Raw genomic sequence first — 25,347 nt, 5'->3', positions numbered from 1 at the left:
GCTAATTCAATGCAGTGACTTTTTGACAACTCTTGTTCTGAAAGAAAATTCACATGGATCTTGGGTATACATCATCCAACACACCAGCTTGTCTTGACACTCAAGACTTTCTCTTTCTGTAAAATGCCTCATCACAAAATACCACCCACATACCTATTTAGAAAATTTAAATGCATTTTGAAGGGTTTTGATAGTCCCTTCTGGCCTCCTTCTATTTGGGTTGACCCTACACACCACAAAAAGGAAGCAGCCCGGGGCCGGAGAGATAGCATGGAGGTAAGGCGTTTGCCTTTCATGCAGAAGGTCATCGGTTCGAATCCCGGCGTCCCATATGGTCCCCCGTGCCTGCCAGGAGCAATTTCTGAGCACGGAGCCAGGAATAACCCCTGAGCACTGCCGGGTGTGACCCAAAAACCACAAAAAAAAAAAAAAAAAAAGGAAGCAGCCCACTGTTAGCCTATTGATAGGGTGGCACAGATTGGCCATGGTGGAAAAAAAAGTAATAGGTTAACAGGAAGTTCTAGGTCAGTTGTCCCCTCTCATTGTCTGTGGACCTATGAGATAGCTCAAAGGGCTAAAGCATATGTATTGCATGTAAAAGCACCAAGTTTTCAGGAAGAGTATGTGAGTACCACTATGTATGATCCAAGAAAAAAAAGCAAAGAAGCTCATTGATAACTTTGGATATTTAAGTAAAACCTTTCAATGGTACAGTTAGGGACAGAAATAAATCACCAACCCACAGAAGAAGGATTGTTTTTGTTTCTGTCTCATTGCCAACCAGCAACATCAAAAAAAGACAAAATCAATTTGTGTCAGTCTTATCACTTTCTCATTTCTAGACAGGAGCAAGCTCCTGTCTAGAATCAGTTTCTAAATTCATCACTAAATTAGTGATGAAGCTTGTCCTCACTGTCTCAAATGGCGACAGAGTGAGCTAGAGAAAATAATCTATCATCTGAAATAAGCTCTTAAAGAATATCTGTTCAGGCAAAAAGTGCCACAGTGACATGCATATAGGGAAGTGGGACATATTCATCTAAAAAAAATAATAAAGATCCCAAGGATTGAAATAAAGTACAAAGTTAGAGTCACACAAATATAACATATCAAATGATCAACTAAAAGTACAAAAATAGAGGACCGCAATCACTGCCAACTTTTGTATTCCAGGTTTGGTTCAGGTCAAGCACCCCCAAACAAGAGAAAACTGTAGCTTAGACAGTCTGTCACCTTACCTTGGAGAAAGGGAAAAATCTTTGAAACTCAATGCTAAAAGGAAAAGTTGTTGAATTAGTTCTTTACTGTTTTTCATTTTTAATGTTTACATGGAAGAAACCGAATGTACTAACTCACCCAACTCTATGTCTCAGAGAGAAAAGCCTCATTTCAGAAAACTTTTTTAAACAACAACAACAACAACAAAATCCAACAGACTATTTTTGTCTCACTCCTGAGACTCTTTTCATGGTCTTGTTGTACAGGAATTTTTTAAAAAAGGTCAGAAATAATTCATTTCAAAGGAAATGTTGTTCAGAGATGAACCATAATAAGCAGGATGCAGAGACTATTACTGACTATTTCTGGGTGTCTATTTTTATTATATGAAGCACTAAAAATTCAGTTCACAGATCTAGGAGACAAACCATAGTTTTATAAAACTGTAATATGAATATATATCAGTATATATAAATATAATATTAAATATATAATAATATAATATAAAAATATAAATAACAGGTTACTTTTATTTTATTTTATTTTTTTGGGTTTGGGGCCACACCCGGCGGTGCTCAGGGGTTACTCCTGGCTGTCTGCTCAGAAATAGCTCCTGGCAGGCACGGGGGACCATATGGGACACCGAGATTCGAACCAACCACCTTTGGTCCTGGATCGGCTGCTTGCAAGGCAAGCACCACTGTGCCATCTCTCTGGGCCCCAACAGGTTACTTTTAAATGCTACATTTCAAGTACACAAGACAACAGAAATAAAAACACAGGAAATGTAGACACATACCCTGCTCATGATTTGGTAGGATTAACATCATTAAAATGGCAATACTCCCCAAAACGTTAAAAAAATTAATTTTTTATTTTAAATGTGGAACACTTCATGAATTTGCATGTTATCCTTGTGCAGGGGCCATGCTAATCTTCTCTTTATCATTCCAATTTTAGTGTATGTGCTGCCAAAGCAAGCACCAGATTTAATTTTTCTAAGAATACTCATGACATTCTTTAAAGAAGTGGATCAAATAGTGATGAAATTTATTTGGAAAGATAAACACCCATGTATAGCTAAAGCAACATTAGGTAAAAGAAGATGGGAGGCATAACTTTCCTCAACTTTAAATTGTATTACAAAGCAACAGTCATTAAAACAGCATGGTATTGGAATAAAGACAGAACCTCAGATCAATGAAAGACTTGAGTATTCAGAGAATGTTCCCCAGACATACAATCAGTTAATTTTTGATAAAGGGGCAAGAAACACAAAATGGAATCAAGGAAAAGCCTCTTCAACAAGTGATGTTGGGACAACTGGTCAGCCACATGCAAAAAAGCAAACTCAGACATCCATCTAACATCATGCAGAAAGGTCAAATTCAAATGGATTAAAGACCTTGATATCAAACACAGAACCATAAGGTATATAGAGGAACACATAGGTAACTCCATGATATTGAGACCAAAGGCATCTTCAAGGAGGAAACAACACTGTCCAAACAAGTAGAAGCAGATATTAAAAAATTGACCTATATTAAACTTTTCTTAAAGAAAATAGTGACTAGGGGGCCGGGCGGTGGCGCTAAAGGTAAGGTGCCTGCCTTGCCTGCGCTAGCCTTGGACAGACCGCGGTTTGATCCCCCGGTGTCCCATATGGTCCCCCAAGCCAGGAGCAACTTCTGAGCACATAGCCAGGAGTAACCCCTGAGCGTTACCGGGTGTGACCCAAAAACCAAAAAAAAAAAAAAAAAAAATAGTGACTAGGATACAAAGGCCACCCACAGAATGGGAGAAACTACTCATCCAATACCCATCAGATAAGGGGCTAAAATCTAAGGTATACAAGGTACTGACAGAACTTAATAAGAAAAATAAACCTCTAACCTTATCAAAAATGGGGAGAAGAAATGAATAGACACTTCTTCAAAGAAGAACTACAAATGGTCAAAAGACAAATTAAGAAATGCTCCATATCACTAAACATCAGGAAGATGCAAATCAAAACAACAACAATGAGGTACCATCTCATGCCACAGAGACTGGCAAGAATAACCAATACTGGTAGGGATGTGGGGAGAAAGGAACTCATTCATTGCTGGTGGGAATGTTGTCTAGACTAGCCTTTATGAAAAACAATATGGAGATTCATCAAAAAACTATAAATTGTGCTCCCATATTATTCAGTTATACCACTCCTAGGGAAATATCCTAGGGACACAAAGACACAATTAAAAAAGCCTTCATTGAAGCACGATTTACTATAGCCAGAATCTGAGACCAACCCAAATGCCTGACAACAGATGTGTGGCTGAAGAAATTGTGGTCCATATACACAATGGAATACTATGCAGCCATCAGGAGAAATAAAGTCATGAAATTTTCCTATCATTGACATATATGGAAACTATTATGCTGAGTGAAATAGGTCAGAGGGAGACAGACAGATACAGAATAGTCTCACTCATTCATGGGGCTTAAGAAAAATAAAAGACATTATTGTAATAATATCCAGAGAAAATAGAGATGAGGGCTTGAAGGACCAGCTCATGCTTACCACATGCTTACTCATGAAGCTTACCACAAAGAGTAGTGAGTGCAGTTAGAGAAATAACTACACTAACAGCTATCCTGACAATGGTAGTAAGTGAAAAAAAATAAAATGCCTGTTTCAAATACAGGCAGGAGGTATGGATGGGGGAGATGGAAGGCATTGGTGGTAGGAATGTTGCACTGGTGAGGGGGTTGTTTTTTTTGTAACTGAAACATATCTTTGAAATCATGATGCTTAATTAAATATATTATTAAAAGTAAAGAAAGAAAAAAATGAAGTCACGAAATTTGTTTATACATAGATGGATGTGGAGACTATTATTTTGAGTGAAATAAGTCAGAGGGAGAGAGGAAAGTGCAGAATAGTCTCATTCATATGTGGATTTAATAAAATAAAAGGCATAATAATAATAATAATACTAATAGAGATAAAAGCTAGAAGGACCAACCCATGATAGCAAGCTTATCACAAGGAGTGGTAAGTGCAGTAAGAGATATAACTAACTACTATAACAGCTACCATGACATGACAGAGTAATACAATGCCTATTTAAAAGACAAGCAGGATATGGGGGGGAGATAGGAAATGGTGGGACAATGGTGGCAGGAAAATTGCACTGTCATGGGGGTTGTGCATTTTATGACTTAAACCCTATTATGAACATGTTTGTAAGTATGGTGCTTAAATAAAGAAATAATTAAAAAAAAATAGAGCCTTCAGTGGTGATCTAGGAAAAAGAATGGACTCAATAGACAGAACATTTTACTGACAAACAGTTGGATTTACATTTTTTAAGGGCTAACAGAACCTTCACAAGGACAAAAATAAACTATCAATAAACTTAGGAAGATTGAAATCATATCAAGTATTTTTCCTGATCACAGTGCTATAAAATTACAACTCAATCAGATAAAGAAAATTAGAAAATACTCAAAACTGTAGAGACTAAAAAAAAAAAAATCATGTTTCTCATTAAACATTAGGAAGAAAATCAAAGCCAAAATTTAAAAATACCTGGGAATAAAATGAAAATAAAAATGTAAGTTCTCAAATTTATGAGATATAATAAAGTGACACTAAGAGAGAATATAGTAAATACCAGTTTTATAAAATAATAAGAAATTTACAAATAATTTTTTTTTTTTTTTGTGATTTTTGGGTCACACCCGGCAGTGCTCAGGGGTTATTCCTGGCTCCAGGCTCAGAAATTGCTCCTGGCAGGCACGGGGGACCATATGGGACGCTGGGATTCGAACCGATGACCTCCTGCATGAAAGGCAAACGCTTTACCTCCATGCTATCTCTCCGGCCCCAAGAAATTTACAAATAATTTAACCTTTAAGTTTCCAGCTGCAAAAGCAATTGGAAAATAAACCAAGTTGAAGAAAGATGAATAAAATTCAAAGTAGAAATAAGTGAATTAGAAACAAAAACATGGATCAGAAAGATAGTATAAGGGCTAAGGTGCTAGCCTTGCAAGCAGCCAACCCTGGTTCAATGACTAGTAAGTACCACATAAGATACCCTTAATATTAGTAAGAGTGATCCCTGAGCACAAAGCCAGAAGTAAGCTCTGAGCACTGCCAGATTTAGCTGTCTAAAGACACAAAAATTATGTAAAATATCAAATACATTCATTTAAATTATTAAAAAGAAATAAAATTAATAAGCCTTTAGCTAAAATTTTGAATGAAAAATTCTAACAGTTATAAATTAAGGACAACTTGGATGCCATAGAAATGCAAGGTATTGTAAGAGTCCTCTATGAACAAACATATATGCTTTAAAAATTTAATAACAGCGGAAATGAAAAAATTTTTAGAAAAATACACCCTACCTATACTAAAACAAGAAGAGATAGAAAACATAAATTAACTGAGACAAGTACGGATATTGAATCTGTAATTAGAAATCTCCAAAGTCTAAAATCCTAGATCAGATGTGCTTGCAGTAAAGTATACTAAAATTTTTAAAACTTAACCTATTGTCCTCATACTGTTCAAAAATTTTGCAGAAACTTACAAATACATTTTTAGAAGATTAACATTACTAGACAAGAATATCACATAAAAAGAACTACAGACCAAAATTTATGATAAATATAGAAGCAAACTTTTCAACAAAATTGAGTTCAACAGTGCATCAAAAAGGATCAGACATCAAGATCAATTGGGGTTAATTTCAAGAAGAAAGGATGACTCAATATACGCAAATCAACCAAATACAATACTACATGTCAATCAGAGGAAATATATGATTATATCAAAAGTTGTGATTAATAACTTTCAATAAAATTGGGATAGAAGGAACATAACAATATAATAAAGGCCATGTACTATAAACCCACATTATAACTTCGTGAATGGTAGAAAACTGAAATTTTTTTCCTTAAAAACAGAAAACAGCAAAGGTTTCCATTATGACCAATTCTAACGTAATTAATATAAGTCTCAGCCAGAGCAATTAACTAACAATAATAAAAGGAATTCACATTAGAAAAGAAGTGAAACTATCATTATTTGTAGATGATATGATAATATGTTTAGAAAATACTGAAGACTTCATTAAAAAGCTATTAGAAACAATTAGTATAGCAAAGGAGAGGGTTTCAAAATCAATTTACAAATGTCTATTGTGTTCCTCTATCATAAGAATGAATGAAAAGAAATTAAGAAACCAATCCCATTTACATTTACCTTCAAATAATAAAACACCTACCAATAAATTTACCAAAGTAGTTGAAAAGCCTTTACAAACAAAGACTACAGTAGAAAAAGACATAAAAAGATGAACATCCATTCCATGGATGGGAAAAATTAGATTGTCAAAATGTACATTCTACAAAAAGCAATATACAGATTTAATACAATCCCAATAAAAATCTCAATGATGTTTTTAAAGAAAACAGAATAAACACACAAAGAGGTTTTAATAGAATCATAGGAGGTTTTCAATAGATATGGCAATCTTGAAATAGATCATGCATTTGTTATAAGAAACAAATCCCGTTTGTTTTTTTAAAGCAGATTTGAACAAATTTTTCTAAAAAGGATAGAGTGATGGCTATCAGGTGTATGAAAAAGTATTCATCATCACTAATCAGCAGCAGGTAAATATAAATTAAGACCACAAAGTGATACCACCTCATACCTGGAGAATGGCTCACATCAAAAACAGAAATAACAAGTGTTGGAGAGGGTGTGGAGGAAATGGAAATCTTGTATACTGTTGATGGAACATAAATTAGAGCAACCATTTTGGAAAAACTTATGGAGTCTTCTGAAGAAAATAAAGGTAGAACTATCACATAATCCAGCAATCCTAATTTTAGGGAAGAATATAAACTATTGACACTAAAAGTTTTATCTGTCCTACAATTGATTGCAGTATTATAAACACAAAAATATGAAAATGATCAATGTACCTATCTTTAGGTGATTAAATTAAAAAGATGTGACATATTTACATAATGAAATAATTTTAAAATGGAAAAATAAAATTTTGGGGTTGTGGAGGTACAGCAATGGTGGCACTTGACTTGCATCTGGTCAACCAGAATTTAGGACTACAAAGAGTTCTTCAGGTGCTGCCAAAAGTGATTCAGAAGCACAGAGCCAAGAACAAATCTTGAGCACCACAAGCTGTGGCCCCCAAACAGAAAGAAACCAGAAAAAAAAAAAAAACAAGAAGTGAAATTTTGCCCTTTCCAGCAAAACAGAAGAAAATAGAAAATTGCATGAAATATTTTAAGACAAAAAGAAAAAGACAAGTATTTGGAGTATAAATACAACATAAATATAAAATTCATAAGCAATATATATAAAGGTAGACTACTATAGATACTGGTAATAAAATTAAGATTGCCTGTAGAGAAGAGGGTAAGTAAAGATCAGAGGATATAGAGTATAAAAATTAGCATTTTTAAAAGTAAAATAAAAATGAAAGAAAAAAGTGAGATGGAATCTCCACAAGGGAAGTGTATTTCAGTTTCTATTTTATCAAGGAAGTAAAACTGTGGGTTCCAAAATCTAATAACTCAAGGTCACATATTTTGGCAGTCTGTACAACTAGGAAAAAAGCAATAGTTTGTGTGATTATTATACAATATAGGACTTATGGACAGGACACAGTTTGGGAGAAGGATGAGATGAAAATTCAATTACCTTTCATTGCCAGATTTTCTACATCCCTCCAACCAAAAGTCCTAAGGAAGAAAACTTCTCATCTAGATTATCTCTAAAATTTGTGGCATCAGTTCTTAGACATTTACAATATATACACTACCACTGTACAACTCTGAAGCATCAAACTTCCAAAGAAAAGTCACACAGCTCAGTGGCATGTAAATGAAACTTTGTACATTGTATGACTGAAACTCAATCATGAACAATTTTGTATCTGTGAGAAAAACAAGCAACTGTATTATTTTATAAACAGTCTTGTAACCACAGTGCTTAAATAAAGCAATTTTTAAAAAGAGAGGAAGAAAAAGCAGCATTTTTTGAGCAAATTTTGATTTTTTCATAAGGGACCTCAAGACAAAAACATAAAGTAACTTCCCTTCCTGTATAACCTGTTCCTTGTCTCCCACACCTAGAAAAAGGCAAAAGATTTGTGTTCCAATTGTCACACATTTTTTATTTATTTTTTTTGTGCCACAGATAGGGTGCTCAGGGGTTACTCCTGGCTCTGCACTCAGAAATCACTCCTGGCAGACTCAGGGGACTATATGGGATGCTGGGAATTGAACCTGGGTCAGGCGCATGTAAGGCAAATGTCCTATCTCCAGCCCCAACAATTGTCATACTTTTATTATATAATTTAAATGCTGAGTCCACAAATATAAATGGTTTTATGCTTGCTTAGCATTAATTTGATTTAAAATATATATATATAAACTGTGATATGCTAATGGTTATGTGTTAATTTGGCTAGGCTCTGGGTGAGGCCCATTTATTTTTTATTATTCTGCATGACCAAGTTCTGGTTGTAAAGATATACCAAATGTGGGGGGGGGGGGGAGGAGTTTGGTTCACATCTAGCAGCTCTCAGTTCTTACTCCTTCCTTTGTGCTCAGGGATCACTCCTTGCAGGACTTCAGGGACCATATATGATATTAGGGATTGAACTCGGGTTGGCTGCATAAAAGGCAAGTGCCCTATATGCTATACTTTCACTGCAGCCCCAATGTTTCTTTACTTTTTATCTAGCAACCAGAGTTGATACTGCTGAATATTTACTTCTTCCCTGTGTAATGATTACCTCATATTATTGTCTTAGTAATGAGAGATAATGTATATATGCAGTACCTAGGATTTGTTGGTGACAACAATTGATTGATATTCATATTAATTCATTAATTGATATTCATATTTAAAGTTAATAGTTAATTCATTACTATCTTGATCAAAACACTACATTATTATCTATATTTTATAACTATATTTGGCTGTGATCAGAGCATCCTCATGTCTTTGTGCTCAGGAATCACTCTGACAGGGTGTTGGGGATCAAACTTGGGTTGGCTGCATGCAAGGCAAGTAACTTACCACTGTACTATCTTCTTAGCTCCTATTACCTACCTTTTCTTTTGTATTTAACTCCCCATTAAACTGTGAACTCATACAGGACTGGAATATGTTAAGAACAGTAGTCCTAAAGCTGCACGGGCAGCAGAAACACTGGGAAGAGGTGTTAAAACAGAAGGCCCATATGACTCCACTCCCAATTCCTGATTCAAGAGGGTGTGCTGGTTATTTGCATTTCGAACAATCAACTGCTCAGGTGATGCCGCTGCTGATGGTATCAGATGCCTACTTAGGGAATCATTGTTTAGATCTGCATAACCTCAGATCATATCAGAGGGGAGACATCAAATGCATCCAGCATAAATTACTTCTGTCAACTATAATACAAATAACAGTAGGAAACTGCCTATCTCCTCCAGTTGTCAGAACATATTTTTTATGGCAGGGACTGATTAGAGAGGAATAAGCAAAAAAAAAAGAAACTTATTGAAAGAAAAAATGTTAATGACACAATAGAATACTATCATCTGGTGAATTTTAGGGGCCTGTGTAGAATAGAAACACAAAACCAAACAGGACCAGAGAAGCAGTTCAGGCGTAAGACACTCACTTTACGTAGTTCTCTCAAGACCCACCAAGAATGACCCCTAAACACAGAAACAGGAGCAAGCCCTGAGTAAGCTTTCCCCAACCCAACAATATTGTCTTCAAAAAGAAGCTATACAATATAGCTCAGCCAACTCGAGGCTGCTTGAATTCTTAGCTCAATCTATAATAATGCCAGCAGGACTGCTGGGATCCATCTGCTATACTATCTGATAACAGATCTAAAGTCTCTCTGAAAGGAAATAGCTTGACAGTAAAGGGGAAAAAAAATAAAGAAAAGATCATCTGAAAAATGTCTGCACTAAAGAAGCAACACTGGAACAGAATGCAGTTTGTACTCACTTTGGTATCTTAACTAGCCCTCAATCCCCCTGCTATTTATTTTTCACTTCTTTCATTGAGAAATATAATTTGTAAATGTCAATGCTTTCATGAACACATTTTCTTTACTATTTATGCATGAACTAACTTCACAGGGAGGATTAAGGTCGTCCATCCCAGGCAATAATTTTATGGAAGAGGAAATTTAGGGCATGGAATCTTCCATTTATACTATATAAGCAAATTGGTAGAGCCAGGCTGAACTCCAAATACTTTGATTCAAAGAGAACACTTGATCCTTTATGTTCTTCAAGTGTGTAAGAAAAATATGCCTTCCTCCACTAACTTTTAAGGAAAAAAAACACATTTTTTCTCTTTACCCTAGTAATTTTCCACAATATGGATTTGGTCTTGGAAAACAGGAAGTCTTTATTAAGGCAAATAAAGAGAAATAAATAGCCCTAAACAGTATGAGAAAAAATGAGATGGCAGGACGAGATGTTGGTTTCACTATACAATAAATGGTTGAAGAATGAAGGAATGAATGAATAGCTATTTTAATGACTGATGCTCATTTTTCTACCAATTAGAGAATGAATTCTTCTCACTGAATTTTTGAACCTGTGGTAGAATCTCCTATTCCTAACAGTAACTCATATATGCATAAGAACATAATTTTATTGAGTCTGAAAAAAAAATAGATTTCTGGCATGGAAAGCTTTGAACCCCAAATATTTGCTTTGCTTACTTATAGAAATTATAGAAATCTTTTGAATCTTTAAACTACAAGCTCTCCCACCAGCATATATTAATTAAAAATTAATAGCTATTTATTACCTTAGAGATGTAAAGATTACATGAGATAACTGGCACAAACTACCTTGCATTATGGATAAACATCAGTGCATCTCCCAACACCAATGTCTTTTTAAATCAGAGTAATAAAGATACTGAGTAGGTGGAGTAAGCACTGAGTAGGCAGTGTAAGTTTAAAACTCTGAATGGAAATTGAAGAATTGAAATTCTTTTTTTTTTTTTTTTTTTTTGGTTTTTGGGCCACACCCAATGACACTCAGGAGTTACTCCTGGCTATGCACTCAGAAATCACTCCTGGCTTGGGGGACCATATGGGGGCACCGGGGGATCAAACCGCAGGCTGTCCTAGGTCAGTGTGTGCAAGGCAAATGCTCTACCGCAGGGGTGGCAAACACGCGGCTCCCCACCAAAATGAATGCGGCTCTTTGCCTCTTATTATTTTGTATACTGTGGCTCTTTCCCAAGTTTGGATTTTGTTCTGCTGCTTCTGAGGAGGGACCTCTGAGGAGAGATCTCCGAGCGTAGTCCCGCCCCAGGCTGCGTCCTCCTGTCTCCCATCCCTCAGAAACAACTGCATGGGCCAGCGAGGGGGGGGACCCGTGTGTCACATGTTGGGTCACATCTTGCCAATAGTTCTGAGTGTGAAGGACGCAGCACACCCTCACCATCACTGCAGGATTTTGACCCTCACTCAAAATGGCAAAATGCAATATGTGCTTAATAGATCATTGTTAAAATTCGATGCTTTTGTGTGCGTGTTTGTCTGTTTGGGCAGGTCACTGCATGGTGTGGCTCTGACTCTCACAGTTTAAAATTCTGGCTCTTTGTGTGGAACTTGTTCACCACCCCTGCCCTACCGCTTGCGCCACTGCTCTGTCCCAAAAATTGAAATTCTTATCTGAAATTGTCACATTATTATGAACATTATTATGATTTCCCGGAAGCTGCTTTTACAGATAACATGCTTTAAAATAAATAAAGCCCATCATATAGTTGTTCTTCATACTCCGTAATTCCTCATCATTTAATCACTTTCTAATAAAATGGTTCTTCAGGTAAAATATAAATTGCAGTTTTGGCTTACCCATCTGGTCTTGGTTTTCTTGCTCTGGGTTCAAGAAATTCTGTCTCCTCCTCCATTTCTGTTTCAGGTATGGTGTTTTTTGGAGAAGGCTGTGGGGAAAGCATTTCCCATTCATTGTCATGGGTAACAGTCTGCAACAGAACTGCTTCTGGACCATCCTGATCTCCACTTTTGTTTATCTCTGATTGCCTCCTTAGACAAAAAGCTTCCTCTGCTGCTAGAGATTCAACAGACTTCCTTTCTCCCAGAACCTGCCTTTCAGAATCCTCATTCAAGGCAACTGCAGCGGTTGGTTGCACAGCCTTGCCAACTTCTCCAGGCCATGAGTTATTAGCTTCGGATACTGGTTTATCAGCCTTCCCGTGGTCCAAGATCATCCAACTCGGGTCTTGGTCTAGGCTTTCCAGAGATGAATTCTTATCCGTGGAAGCTATTCTCTTAGCAAAATGAGGTTTGGCTTCATTGGAGGAAGATGGTGGGTCTGTATCAGGGGAGCTTGCTAATGGAGCTCCTGGCATTTCCATTTCTTGGGCACCTCTCTGAAATTCTTCCAATTCAGGCATGCTTTCTCTTGCTCCACTGTCTTCTGGCTTTGGGGATAGATTTTCTTCATGGTTTACAAGTATGTAATCCATATGTAGAACATTATGGTCATCATTCTTCTCTGTGCATATTTCTTCATATTTTGATTTGATCTCTTCAGGCTCTGTAGTAAGAATGAGGCTCTTATCTTCCAACTCTAAAATTCTTTTGCTGGCACCTAAAAGTGAAACATAAAGTGTGAAGAACAAAGCACATAATTTAATGAATACATTAAGAGTTGGGGCTTGTGATTATTGAAAATGGTGTGTCTGAACAAAGGTGATTTAAATTTTATTTGGCAGCATTATTTCACTTGTTCTGTTTTCAGGGATAGGCATCATGCATTCCATGCAGTGGCACAGGCTTTGTGTTAGATATGCATCACAAATTTAGTTGTTGCCTTCCGACCCATGTTTTCAAATGGTAAGTCAATGAAAGCAGCAAGAATGTAAAGTTTCTTACCGTCTGCTGGTCCTATGTCTCCACCTACTGGTGCAACTGAATTCTCTGTTTCTACCTCCCAGTCAATGTTCGATGGGGACAGTTCAGTGCTTCCAGTTCCTCCAGGTAAAGAAAGCAATTCAGGGTCTTCATGAATGTGCAGCACAACCAGCTGGTGGGCAGGCTGGCCCTCCTGGACATCATTATAGCCTTCCTTGATGCTTGGATCAGGAGGGGCAGAGAGCAACATCTCTGGGGCATCACTCCCCAAGGACTCATCTTCTGATGCCTGGGTTGTAGCTGTTGTTTCTGTGAGATAGGACAGATCGAAGGGTGGTGTATAAGGCGCCAGTGACTGTTTCGGAACATCTTCCTCGAACGGAGCATCTCCACTGTAAAGAAAGTGTTCTGGTTCTTTCATGAATTCTTCATCCAAGGTTTGGCCCATGACATCATATTCAAAATCACCCCACGACGCTTCAGATGAGCAGATATCCTGCTTCCCTGCATCACCATCCACTGACATTTCAGAGTTGCCTTCTGATAAAGTCAATTTGCTCATGTCATCTATGGTTCCTGTCGATGTATTGAGAGCTGAGGTTTTGCTAAAACTGTGATCAAAAGCAGCTTCACTTAATTCCAGACAAGCTTCTGAGGCTGGTGAAGCCCCACGAATCACAGCAAGAGATTCCTTGGTCAGGGATTGTTCACACTCCAATACGGCCCCTGCATTTGCCTGGATTTCTGGAGAAAAGCCTTCTACTGTACAAGAGCTACTGATTTCTATTACTGGCTCTGGATGATTTACAAAAATATTGGTCCCCACATTTTCCATCGTTGGGACTAGTACATCAACTGCTTCCAAAGTTAGTGCACTCCCTAAGCTGGCTTTTTCTCCAGATACTGTGAAACTTGAATTGTTTTCACCATTGATTTCAGAAGACTCAGGAGAACTTGCTGGAAAGAGAGGCTGAGGCACATCATTGGTACTTGCTGGCTCACTAGCTGGAGAGAGTGGGACTGTGTTTTCAGAATACACTTCTGAGCTAGATGGAAAATATTTCTGCTCCTGCTCACTCTCTTGTTCTGTCTTTGGTTTGGTAACACAAAGTTCATTGGATTCTTCTCCCACTTCTATTGAATCATGCACTTGCTTGATGTCATATTCACTACATAAATCAGGGCTGCTGGAAGCCTGGGAAGGGCAGTGTGTCAGAATATCAGGATTCTCACTCTCTGCTTTTAGACCGAAGGGCTGCTTAGCATTGATCCATACATCAGGTGATGCAGAAGTTAGCTGTCCACTCTCCTGAAAACTGTCATGTAGAATATCGGGAACAAATGAGCCTTGCGGTTTTTCACTGGTGGCAGAATCATTCCATTTAGAACCAGATATTTCCATTGCCTGGGTGGAAGAATGGACAGCAGGAAAGTATTCTGAAGCAAGACTTGACTTTGTCATCTCATCAAAGTACGATTTTTCTTCTTCACACCAATTAGGTTCTTGACATTCAGTGGTTGAAACATTGGATAGAGTGGATCCATCTTCATCTGGATGAGCCAAGGTTGAGTCAGGTTGATTCCAAGGAATCAGCTCTGAATTCTGGCTCTGCTCTTGAGTATGTGTTTCAGACTTGAGCTCATTCTCAGTGGAGGACACAGAGTCTTGATCTCTTGAATTCTTTTCTTTAACTTGGTCAAATATCACAAGTTCGCCAAGCTGATCAGCTTCTGGATCTGGTTGTCTTGGTTGAATGTTCCAAAACTGCACATGGGAATTCTCTCCATTACTATTTAGAAAGGGAGACTGATGTTTATCACTGAAAGGACTAGTACAGTCCTCTGCCATAGACTCAGAATCACCCTGAATGGGGACTCCCCAGGGACCCGTTTTTTGATATACTGGAGAATTCTTCTCTAGAACACCATTTGAGTCAGACAGGTCTCCTTCAAGTGCACTCACAACTGGCTGACCTTCCTGTGGAGTGGTATTCCACCACTCAGTACTCTCCGTCGAGAAGCCAAGCATTTCCAGTTTAGAATGGTTTTCATCCTTGGGTTCCATCTCAGGAGCTGTGTTCCACATGATATTTGCCATCTTTCTTGGCTCTAGAGAGGGCATCTTCTCCTTATCTACTGCTGGCAGATGCATTTCAGCCTCTTTGAGTGGTGAGAAATCCCACTGCTCAGGGCTGCTTTGCTGACTGTCACAGTTTATCTTTGCTTTGTTCTCATTTCCAGCTGGTTCTGAATTGCTCACAAAGTCAGAAACTTCCTTAGGCTTGGAATTGTCGATGATCAAGAACTTTTCTGATTCATTTAATGATTCCCAGGCTTGAGAATCATGCTGGCCAAGCTGGATAGGGGTCTCTCTCTCCAATGACTCTTCATCACCTCCACCATCATCACCAGAACCCAAGCTTGTGGGAATGAATTTGGTATTCTCTGCCTGCATAGTTTCAGGACTATTCAGTTCATTTTGTTCCTGATGGTGAATCACTAGATTTCTTTCCTGATATATATCTGAGGGTTCAGAATATTTGCCTGCTTCAGGACTGGAGAATGAGGAAAGAGAATCACCATCTACAGAGTCATTCCAAATCTCTGAAAATTTAGAAGTCTTGTGATCAATGCTCCATTGAAACATGTCCATTCTATCTTTCTCCTGTTTCTTTATTCCAGTAATTCCTTCCACTTGATCATCAATCACATTTATTTCATGACAATTCCAATTGCCTTGATTTTCCTTCTGATGCTTGGCATTGAACTCATGATCCCAGGAGGGCTGTGCAGCTGGAGAATCATTTATGCATGGACTTGATGCACTTGAATGTGTACACTCGCTAGAAATACTGTCCTCGTTTACAGTTGAACTGGCTTCTTGAGTACTGATCTCAGTAGACTTAACTTCAATATTGTTAGTTATCTCAGAACTTGCACAATTCTTCTGCTCTTTTTCTCTGTCTGAAGAGCCATCCCAAATATAGGGGATTGGGGAAAACTGCTGCAGTGATATAGAGCTCATTGTCTCTGGCTCCATCAAGTTGCCTGCTTCAGTTTTCGAAAGCGCCATTTCCAGGGAGTCAACACTTATTGTTACATTCCGTTTCCTTGAAATTTCATTGGGATTTCTGGGGTTTATGAGGTACTCTTCACAGGTCTCCTGTTCCTGCAGGTGATTCGTGGACTGATCTGTTTTCTCACTGCATAAGTCTGAGTTGAAAGGTCCTTTCTTGGGCTCTAATATATGCAGGAGTTCTGACTGAGGACTGGATGTGAATGAAAGAGAATGGATTCTTCCTAATTCATTGTCTGATCCTCCATGCTCAGATGAGCCTGTAGAAAAGTTTTCTTGACCATCTGGTCCTATTTCAGAAATCTTGAGGTCTCCATCCATCACCTCCTCACCAGAACACTCCCTTTCAGAGGTCCCTAACATATCATTTTGAATTTCACTTTGTCCATAGTTCGGATCATTCCATGAATTGCAGTATGTAATATGCCCTGGATTCTCTACTTTGGTCATCAGAGATGTAGAATCCTGTGACAAGACTTCTCTGCTTGTGTCCTTCATGTCAGAATCATGTGTAAATGTCCCTAATCTATTGACCTCAAAGGTTTCTGGCACATCTAAAAGGCTTCCATCCTTAACTCCTGAAGAAATGGGACTTTCAAGAGGTGGGTTGCTTTGCTCCAAATTTGTACTATACAGTGGTGCTGCAGACACTAATGATGGCATGTTTTCTCTCATGACAGAATCCCAGATGCTATCTGCAATGAGTTGCCCACTCTTTTCATTTGACAGAACATGGCCATTAGGAGCTGAGTCACTCTCATGCTTAGAAGAGGCAGTGCCTTCCCAATCTCCTTGGTTTGTCTCCTGATACTCTACACCCCAGGGTTCTAGTTGTTTCACTGAAAATCGGGTTTCAGGCTCAACACTTTCAGCTGAGTACCCTTGGGCCTGACCTTCCCCTGGCATTAACACCCCACCACTACTATCATCCCAGTCCAGTTCATTATCCATATCGGAGATGGTGGCTGTGGACTGGGTGTCCTCCGGGATTGTTCCATTCCAGGATTCCAGGGTGTCAGGGATTGTATGCCGCGAGTTGGTTCTGCTCTGCAGGAGTGTGAGCTGGCGATTGGTCTCATTACACAACTTCAGCAGTCCTGGGTCATCATAATTTGACTGACAGCTTTGCTCTAATTCCTTTTCCAAGGAGCCGGATGTGTCAAATGTGGGCTCTGTCTCAGGTAAACCGACATCTTGGTTACAACCAGCACTCACATCATGAAGAATCTCTGTGGCAGGCAAAGCCCACATCTCTAGGTTCCCAGGATCTGAATTCATCCGAGACCTGGGTGGTTGCTCTAGAGATTGAGTGAGTATTTCTGTTGCCTCTTCATGAATCTCCACACCATTTGGCTCCACACTTCCTGTTTTATCAAATGGTTTGTTTCTTGGTTCTCTGTCTTCTCCAGCATATGCTGGTGACGTGTAAGAATCAGAGGTGGAGTAATTGGTATCCAATGGGGAAGGCACTGAATCTTCCCCAAGATTAGATGCACTGTAATCAGAACACTTATATGCTAAGAAGGAATCGTCCCAAGGAACCAAGGCATCTGATTCCCCTTTCTTGGTATTCTCCTCAAAAAGGTTCCAGGAGTCCACCTTCTCATATATTTTTCCAGTCAATTTTTGGTCCACTATACTCTCCTGTTTATCCTCTGTTAAGTTAGAATTTGTCCAGCCATGATCCAGAACAGGTCTGGGACTTCTAGAGTCAACAATATTATTTCTGGAGTCTCCAATAATATTATTTCTGGAGTCATGGTTCTTCTCATCCCAGAGGTCTGGAGTTGCTTCACTACTTGCTTCACTAGGTGAATTGTCCCCAGCATCTTCTGAAGGTAAAGAAAATCTACTTTTTGTCAGAGCCCATTCATTCAGGTCCCTTAAAGAAGGCGCCTCATTACTTGTTGGGTGCAGATTCCAGGTATTTTTCAAAGCATCAGTGTCTTCCTCTTTACTTAGTGCACTCCATGTTGGGAAAGACACTGCAGCAGCCTCATGGCCATGATTTGGGGAGTTTCCCCAGGGCTCTGGCATCACTATTGGAGAGCCATCAGAACACCACAGTGCTGCAAAGTCTTCTATGAGGTGGTTTGTTCCCTGCGATGCATTCCGCAATTGTGATTTCTCAGCAGGCAGGTTCTGATGTTGGTAGTTTGCTTTATCTTGGTTCTGAACTGCATTGCTGCCTATTTCAGGCTGATCCAAGTTGGAATCCTGTTGAGTTGACTTTGGAAATTCAAGACTCTTTTGTTGAAATGTGGACTCTGAGTTTCTCCTTTCCACTCGGCTTGGCTTATGATCTTTCCATGATTCAGGACTTTGAAAAAGAGACTCCTGTTCACTGGAACTCCATGCATCTGTAATGTTTTTAGAGTCAATTTCCAAACCACCCCACCAACTACTGCACCGTGCACGTGTCTGAGGAATGTGTCCTGTGTTAGCTGTTGTGTTAACTACTTTGGGGGTCATATCATTTGAATACAGCAGAGCTGGCTCTTCAGTGGATGGTGAATTGTCTACAAAACTATTCATGGGTGTTGGTGGAATTCTCTTCCCAATATTTCCTAGACATTCAGGCGAAGGAGATTCATCTCCCACAAAGCCCATCAGGTTCAAATTTCTTTCAGTGTTATCCCTGGGGCTCTCTTCTTTCTGGACAAAGTCCTCATCAAATTCCACAGGACTATCTTTGCCATCCCCTGACAAAAGTGAGCTGGATGAGTAATTGGATGTGTTGATCCCTATCCCACTGAGTCCTTTTGGTCCATGGAGGAGTTGGCCCTCTGATGAATCACTGTGAGGGAAAAAGTCATCAGCTGGTGAATAGTCTGCAGAATGGGAAGATGGTTGGGACTGCCCAGAAACTATGGATGCTGGGTCAAAATTGAAGAGGTCAAAGTGTTCACCATGTTCTCCAGATCTGGCATGCTCCTCTGCAACTATCCCTTCAGGGATTGGACTGTAAGAGTCAAACCCTGGGAAGAGATTGTGGTGAGGGCCAGCACCTTCTCCCAGTGGACTGTCATCACTAAGGAACACTGAGCTCTCTTTAGATGAACGGCTACTCCTAATGGTGGCCAAGCCGCTATCCGGACTAACAAGGTCAATGTTGCCATCCACTTGGGCCTGGTTAGAGTCATTAAGATCTGGAGGATTTTCTATGAAATTTACAGAACAGGGCTGAGGCTCTATGTCAGAACCATACAGCTCCATGATACCCGAAGATCCCTGGGAGAGTGGAGCACTGCCTGCCACTGCTTCTGTAGAGGACGTTCGGCTATTGGAGACCATCTCTGGACACCTCCTATTGATGACTTCCTTGACTAGGAGAACCACCTGGTCACAAGTTACTGAAGGATTCTCCTGTTGGTATACCAGGATTTCATCACAGCCACATTCAAATGGTTCCAACTCCAGACAAGGATTCTGAGACTCTTCCAGTTCACAGCAAATCTGTCAGGGTAGGGAAATAAAGGAGTTTTTTTAAGTTCTGGTTATCTTTTCTTATTGCAATCTGTCTTTCTAAATTTTACTTAATATTAAGTTATCTATGTTCAATCACCTATTAAGTTATTAATTCATTAATTATTTTAATTTGGTAGAGGCCACACCCTGTAATTCTCAGGGGTTTACTTCTAAATCTGTGGTCAGGGTTTATTCCTAAGGGTGATTAGTGGAACAGAAAGTACTGGTGATCAAACTTGGTTTTGCATGCAAGGCCTGCACTCCAGTCCATTGAGCCATCTCTCTAGCATTCATCTAAAAAGAACTTAAGCAACTGACAACTTTATAATGAAAACATGGGAAGTCCTACTCTATATGCCAACAGTTATTTCTCTAATCATTTCAACTTATTTTCTTTTTATTCAAAGTTTAGCTTTTCATTTTTTTCTTGCTTCTGAAAGTTACAAGGAGAGAAATCTGAAATCATCTGAAACCTTTCTTTGTTGCTTTAAATACCATTCTCCAATGGGATTGAAATATAAATTTGTAAAAATCAGAAATAATGCTGGATACTGACAAGAAGTAGGAAGAACGTATTAGTATAAGATGAAACAGGACTTTGAGAGAATAAGAGTAAAAGACTTGTTGAGAAGCAGGTAGCCAGAACATGCTTTAATTTCTGACACTTCATGAACCAGAGAAGGATGCAAAAAAAGATAAAGCCAGTATCTGGGCAGATCTTCTCAAGGGTACTCAAACCCTGGTTGCTTCTGTTCACTTTGTAAATTTTAAGAAGTATAGGGGATAAGTTGTACAATAGGCCTTTGAAATAGTCCCATAGGACTAGTGGTGGAAATAATAACAAAACAATAAGCACAGCTTGCAGATGTAGTTATAACTATTAAAAAAACACTGATGAAGCACTTTAACATGTCAGTCACATTTATGTGCACTATCTCCTTTATTCCTCATAATAGTTCTACAGTATAGGGATTGTTTTGTACACTCTTTGTCTGTTTTTTGTTTGGGTGCCTAGTAGGAGGTGGGGTTGCTCCTGGCAGTGCTCAAGAAACCATGTGGTGCTGGGTATTGAACACAAGGTCCCAGCATATTTCATCCCTTTGAGCTATCTCTCTGATCTGGGACATAGCTTTATAAATATATATGTATATATGTACATATATATATTTGTGCATATATATGTTTATATACATGTAGTTGCATGAGGAGAAGGGGTAGGGAATTTGGAAGCATCTATCAAAATGATAAATGCATATACATTTATAGAGCAATTCTATTTTAGAATGATAATCATGCATTGTTCAACACCATCTCACTAAACAATGGACATCATATATGTGATCCATAGCCCACACCATATGGAGTAGATATGTGGTTGGTAGAACCACCTGCCTAATTTTGAGGGAAACAATAATGCTCTTCTTCTTGATGAGTTCCATTTTGGAGAGCATACTTACAGGCTTATTTTTAAAAATATCCAATGTATCAGAACTGAAGTGATAGTACAATGGGTATGGTGCATTCCTTGGACAAGGCTGATCTGGATTTGATCTCTGGCATCCCATATTGTCACCTGAGCATTACCAGGAGTAATTCCTGATACCAGAGCCAAAAATAATCCCTAAGTTGTTTGTGACTCCCTGCTGTTTGTGACTCCAAAAAATAAAAAATAAATAAAAATAAATATCCAATGTGTAAAATGCTCCAAGGTTAGTACTTCCACTCCAGATGTTAGCCCCAAATCCATATTGTTAGATTACCTATCCAATTCCATCTTTCACAGTGGTTCTACACACCAGCAAGGACAGAGTGAAATGTGGCTGGGGCAGAAGGTTTTTTACCTGACCACACAGCTCTAAGTTCTCAGAATACACAGCAATCTGTCTTCGTGGCTGCTGATCTTCTGATAGGAACTCAGCCAAGAGGAGGAGGACATCAAAGCCAAACTTCTCCGCAAATGCCTTCAGATCACTGGCAATACTGTTTAACATACAGTTCTGAAATAGTAGACAACTTGTTATTAATGACTACCAGACCACCCCTCAGCTTTATTAAAAATATGTATAGTTTGAAGACTCTTACCATCAATATTTAATGTAAATTAAAATAAACACTCTGGTTTGAGAATGCTTGGTGTGAGAAACCATTTTGTTTTAGCTAAAAATATAAAGCTTACCCTTAAAAAGCCTAGGAGCCACTGAGCTCCAAGTTACAGAATCTTTGAATGTAGACCCTCTGGTAGAAAAAAGTCTCACACACATTCCCTGGCATCTTTCCCAATAATAAAAAAAATTTAATACATATCTATTGTTCATTACAATGCTATTTACAATAGCCAAAATATGAAAACTCAAATGCTCAACAAAATGCATAAAGTTGTGACTCATACATAATGAACTATCACTCAACTATAAGGAAAGATAAAATCTTGCCCTTTGCTTCATTATAGATAAGGTGAGAATGGTGTCACATTAAGCAAAGTAAGTCAGGGAGAAGAATAAATATCAGAGGATCTGACTTCTAGAGTAACAAAATAATTGAAAGACACTATCTCGTGCTTACAAACCCTTGGACTTTTACTACAGAAAGGAGTTTACCAATTAGTTTATGAAGTAGTTTATGAAGGGGTGAGGGAGGTGGGCCTGAAATGACATCAGGACACTGTGGAGGTTTATAGCACTTTGGTGGCAGTACAGGTGCAGTGACTTTGTACACCAAAATCATAAACATAATGCTATAATATCTGCATAATCTTGACTGCAATGAAAACAAAAAAGAAGAGAAATTACAAAGGCCTACCTAAAATGCAAGGAAAAGAAAAGGAAAAAAAATCCTCATACATGGACTCATTCAGTTCAATTCTGTACTGCCCAAAGAACAACTCTGCTTTGTTCTGTTTGATTTCCTTAACCACGAAAGGAAATAATCTTTGCCATTATTAGTAACTAATTACTAATTAGTCAGAAAGTTTTGGATAAGGAGCAAACATCTTAATATATTTTTCTAAAATATTTATTAAAATACTGCATTTGCAAAAATCCATTCTTATTATGCATAGACTAGAGAAATGTCTGCTAACCATGTTCACTTAAAATATAAAAGAAAATTCTCTTTTCTATATACTCTAATTACTATTATTAACTGCAAACATAATTCTCAAAGATGAATAAGGATGAGTTGACCATTGTTTTTAATTTTATTGTAAAAGTCCAGAGTAACTGTATAAGGAGTTTCATGTCAAATTTATTTGCTCTCTGTAGCAGTGTAAGGAAAAAACACTATTTACAGAAAACACCCACAACATCCACTACAAAAGAGCTCTGGGACCCATGACTCACAGCATAGAAATATGCTAGCCCTTCAGATTTTAGTAACTGCATGAAAACCATTTTCTGCTATGACTATTTCTTTTCCTTAAAATATCACAAATTTGCTCCAAGCATAATGCAAAACATACTAATTACTCAAAAAATGTTTGCTGGAGGTCAGAGAGATAGTACGGCAGCTAAACTGATTGTTTTGTTTGCACTTAATATGGGTTCCATCCCTGGCATCTCATATGGTTCTGCAACCACTACCAGGAGTGATTTCTGAGTGCAGATCTAGGAGTAAATTCTGAACATTGCTGGGTATGTCCCCCCAAAACAAAAAGAATTTTTTGTTGAATACTGGAAGCATAAAGTTAACCTGTGATGCATAGCCTCAATTGTATATATGCATAGAACATATTCATATATATATATACATGTATCAAACAAAAATGATATATAAATATCATTAATCAACAGATATTCTATTGTGCTACACAACAAAAATCATTGACATGTACTCAAGATAGAAAGGATTACATTAGCTTTTTTCTGCTGTAAAAATGATCATACTGTGTACTTTATTATGTATACTTTTGGTGAAATATTAAGCAATATAAAATTTTATGTCATATGAAATCTAAGTTCTCCTTCCCACTCCTCATGTACTTGCAAGAAAGAGCTGTGATGAGTTCAGTGTATATGGGTAGATTAATGGTAAAGGTCACTGAAATGATATGTTTTGGTATTTGTACCTTAACCCATTTGCCAATTAAAAGGATCATCAAACATGCATCCTACAATTCTGCTGGGTTGAATTTCAAGGTGTATGGAGTCCCTGTAATGCATGAAGATACTTGGAAGGGTACTCAGCAGCTTCTCCACTTCTAGCTTGTCCTATCTTCCATTTATCACCACAGGAGAATTAGCAAAGGCTTCAGTATACATTGCTGATGAATATCAAGATCGATTATATTACCTTAGTAGCAAAATTTATCAAGTTCAAATACTTCATTAATTGCATTTTAAAATGCATACAATCTACCTTCATGCTTTTATGTACCTGAAAAGGCCATGATAATAAATTTACATAGATGTTTAAAAATCAATTCTCTTAAAATGGAAGCAGATATTCCGGTGTATTATAGTCAGACCTGAAAATGTTCTTTCAATAACTACAATTATTTCAAGTCAACTTTGATGATCTCCACCAAGCACCTAAGTGTAGAGCTCCCTGCCACTTTGAGGTATAGAAAAGACATGGTCTCCAAGGAAAGTAAGAACCAACAGCCATAACCAAAATCTTAGCACCAGTGATTGAAAGCTTTAGCCAAGGCTATAAATTTCTTTTAAAAAGGTTGTTTATTGTGTAGAGAAAATAGATAAGCACATTTATATTTTTGTATACTTTCTTTTATATTGGGGGCCTCCTACGTTATATTCAAAGGGCAGGAAACTCTGGGTCCTCAACCGACTAGATCTGAAGTTCAGTGCCAACCTCAAAAGATGCAGTGCTGCAGTTCTGGGGGTTACCTGGACCACTTGCATTGGACCCTGAAGTGCCATGGGTTACCAGAAATCTAGTTCTGCCTTGGGGCCTCGAGATCTATATCTGTGCAGCTAAAGTCAGCTGCAAGGCATGTGTCTATACTCCTAAATTCTGGGAAATTATTACTACTATTATTATTTTGGTTTGGGGGCCACAGTTGGCAGTGCTTGGCTCTGCTCAGGAATCACTTCTGGTAGGACTTTGGAAATCATATGCGGTGCCAGGGATCAAACCTGGGTCAGCAGTACACAAGGCAAATATCATACCCTTTATACTATCTCTCTGGCCCCCCTCTGGTGATTCTTATGATTAAGCTCATTTGGGTAACACTATACCCATTTTTCCTCTGGGTGGCCCCAAACTCCAAGTGAAGTATTGATCAAACTAGGATTTATTTGAATCAATTAATCATGTTAGAGGAAGAAAGTACTCATGTTTGAGTGTAATCTGTAGGGTCAACATTTCTGTCCTCTTTATACTAATGAAAAGGTCCAAACCAGATCTAATCTTACTAGTATGCAGATAATATCAAGAGTTTCCTTTTTAAACACTCAAACAAGGAAATGAGTCAGATTCTTCAGGAATCCGGGGGGCAGAGTGTATTTGTTCTGCTTTTATGCCGGTGCTGTTTGCATAGAAGATAATTTATTATTGTCTTCTAGCAATGCAGGAATCATGTGCTGCTCCAGCTCTTATGCTGCTGACAAGCTAGGCTGGTCCTGAATAAACAGCACTTCATCATCAACACAACCCAACTGGAGATGCAGGTTGGGATTTTCTTTCTTCCATC

The 25,347-nt window shown here is 38.3% G+C and overlaps 1 protein-coding gene and 1 non-coding gene across 2 annotated transcripts in view; both read right to left on the bottom strand.

Moving 5' to 3' along the window:
* PRUNE2 (prune homolog 2 with BCH domain) overlaps positions 1-25,347 on the bottom strand; it is a 313,372-nt gene that overhangs the window by 79,299 nt on the left and 208,726 nt on the right. The window contains exons 7-9 of the mRNA XM_049769754.1: positions 21,542-21,697; positions 13,178-19,688; positions 12,134-12,893 (exon numbers count right to left, since the gene is read on the bottom strand). Coding sequence (XP_049625711.1) covers positions 12,134-12,893; positions 13,178-19,688; positions 21,542-21,697 — 7,427 coding nt within the window. The remainder of the gene's footprint in view (positions 1-12,133; positions 12,894-13,177; positions 19,689-21,541; positions 21,698-25,347) is intronic.
* On the bottom strand, positions 2,096-2,202 carry LOC126004627 (U6 spliceosomal RNA). Its single transcript, XR_007493894.1, has one exon. It is a non-coding gene; the product is annotated as a U6 spliceosomal RNA (small nuclear RNA).

This window comes from Suncus etruscus, chromosome 3 (genome assembly GCF_024139225.1).
Source record: "Suncus etruscus isolate mSunEtr1 chromosome 3, mSunEtr1.pri.cur, whole genome shotgun sequence".
NCBI classification, from domain to species: Eukaryota; Metazoa; Chordata; class Mammalia; order Eulipotyphla; family Soricidae; genus Suncus; species Suncus etruscus.
This window is presented reverse-complemented; position numbering and strand designations above follow the sequence as displayed.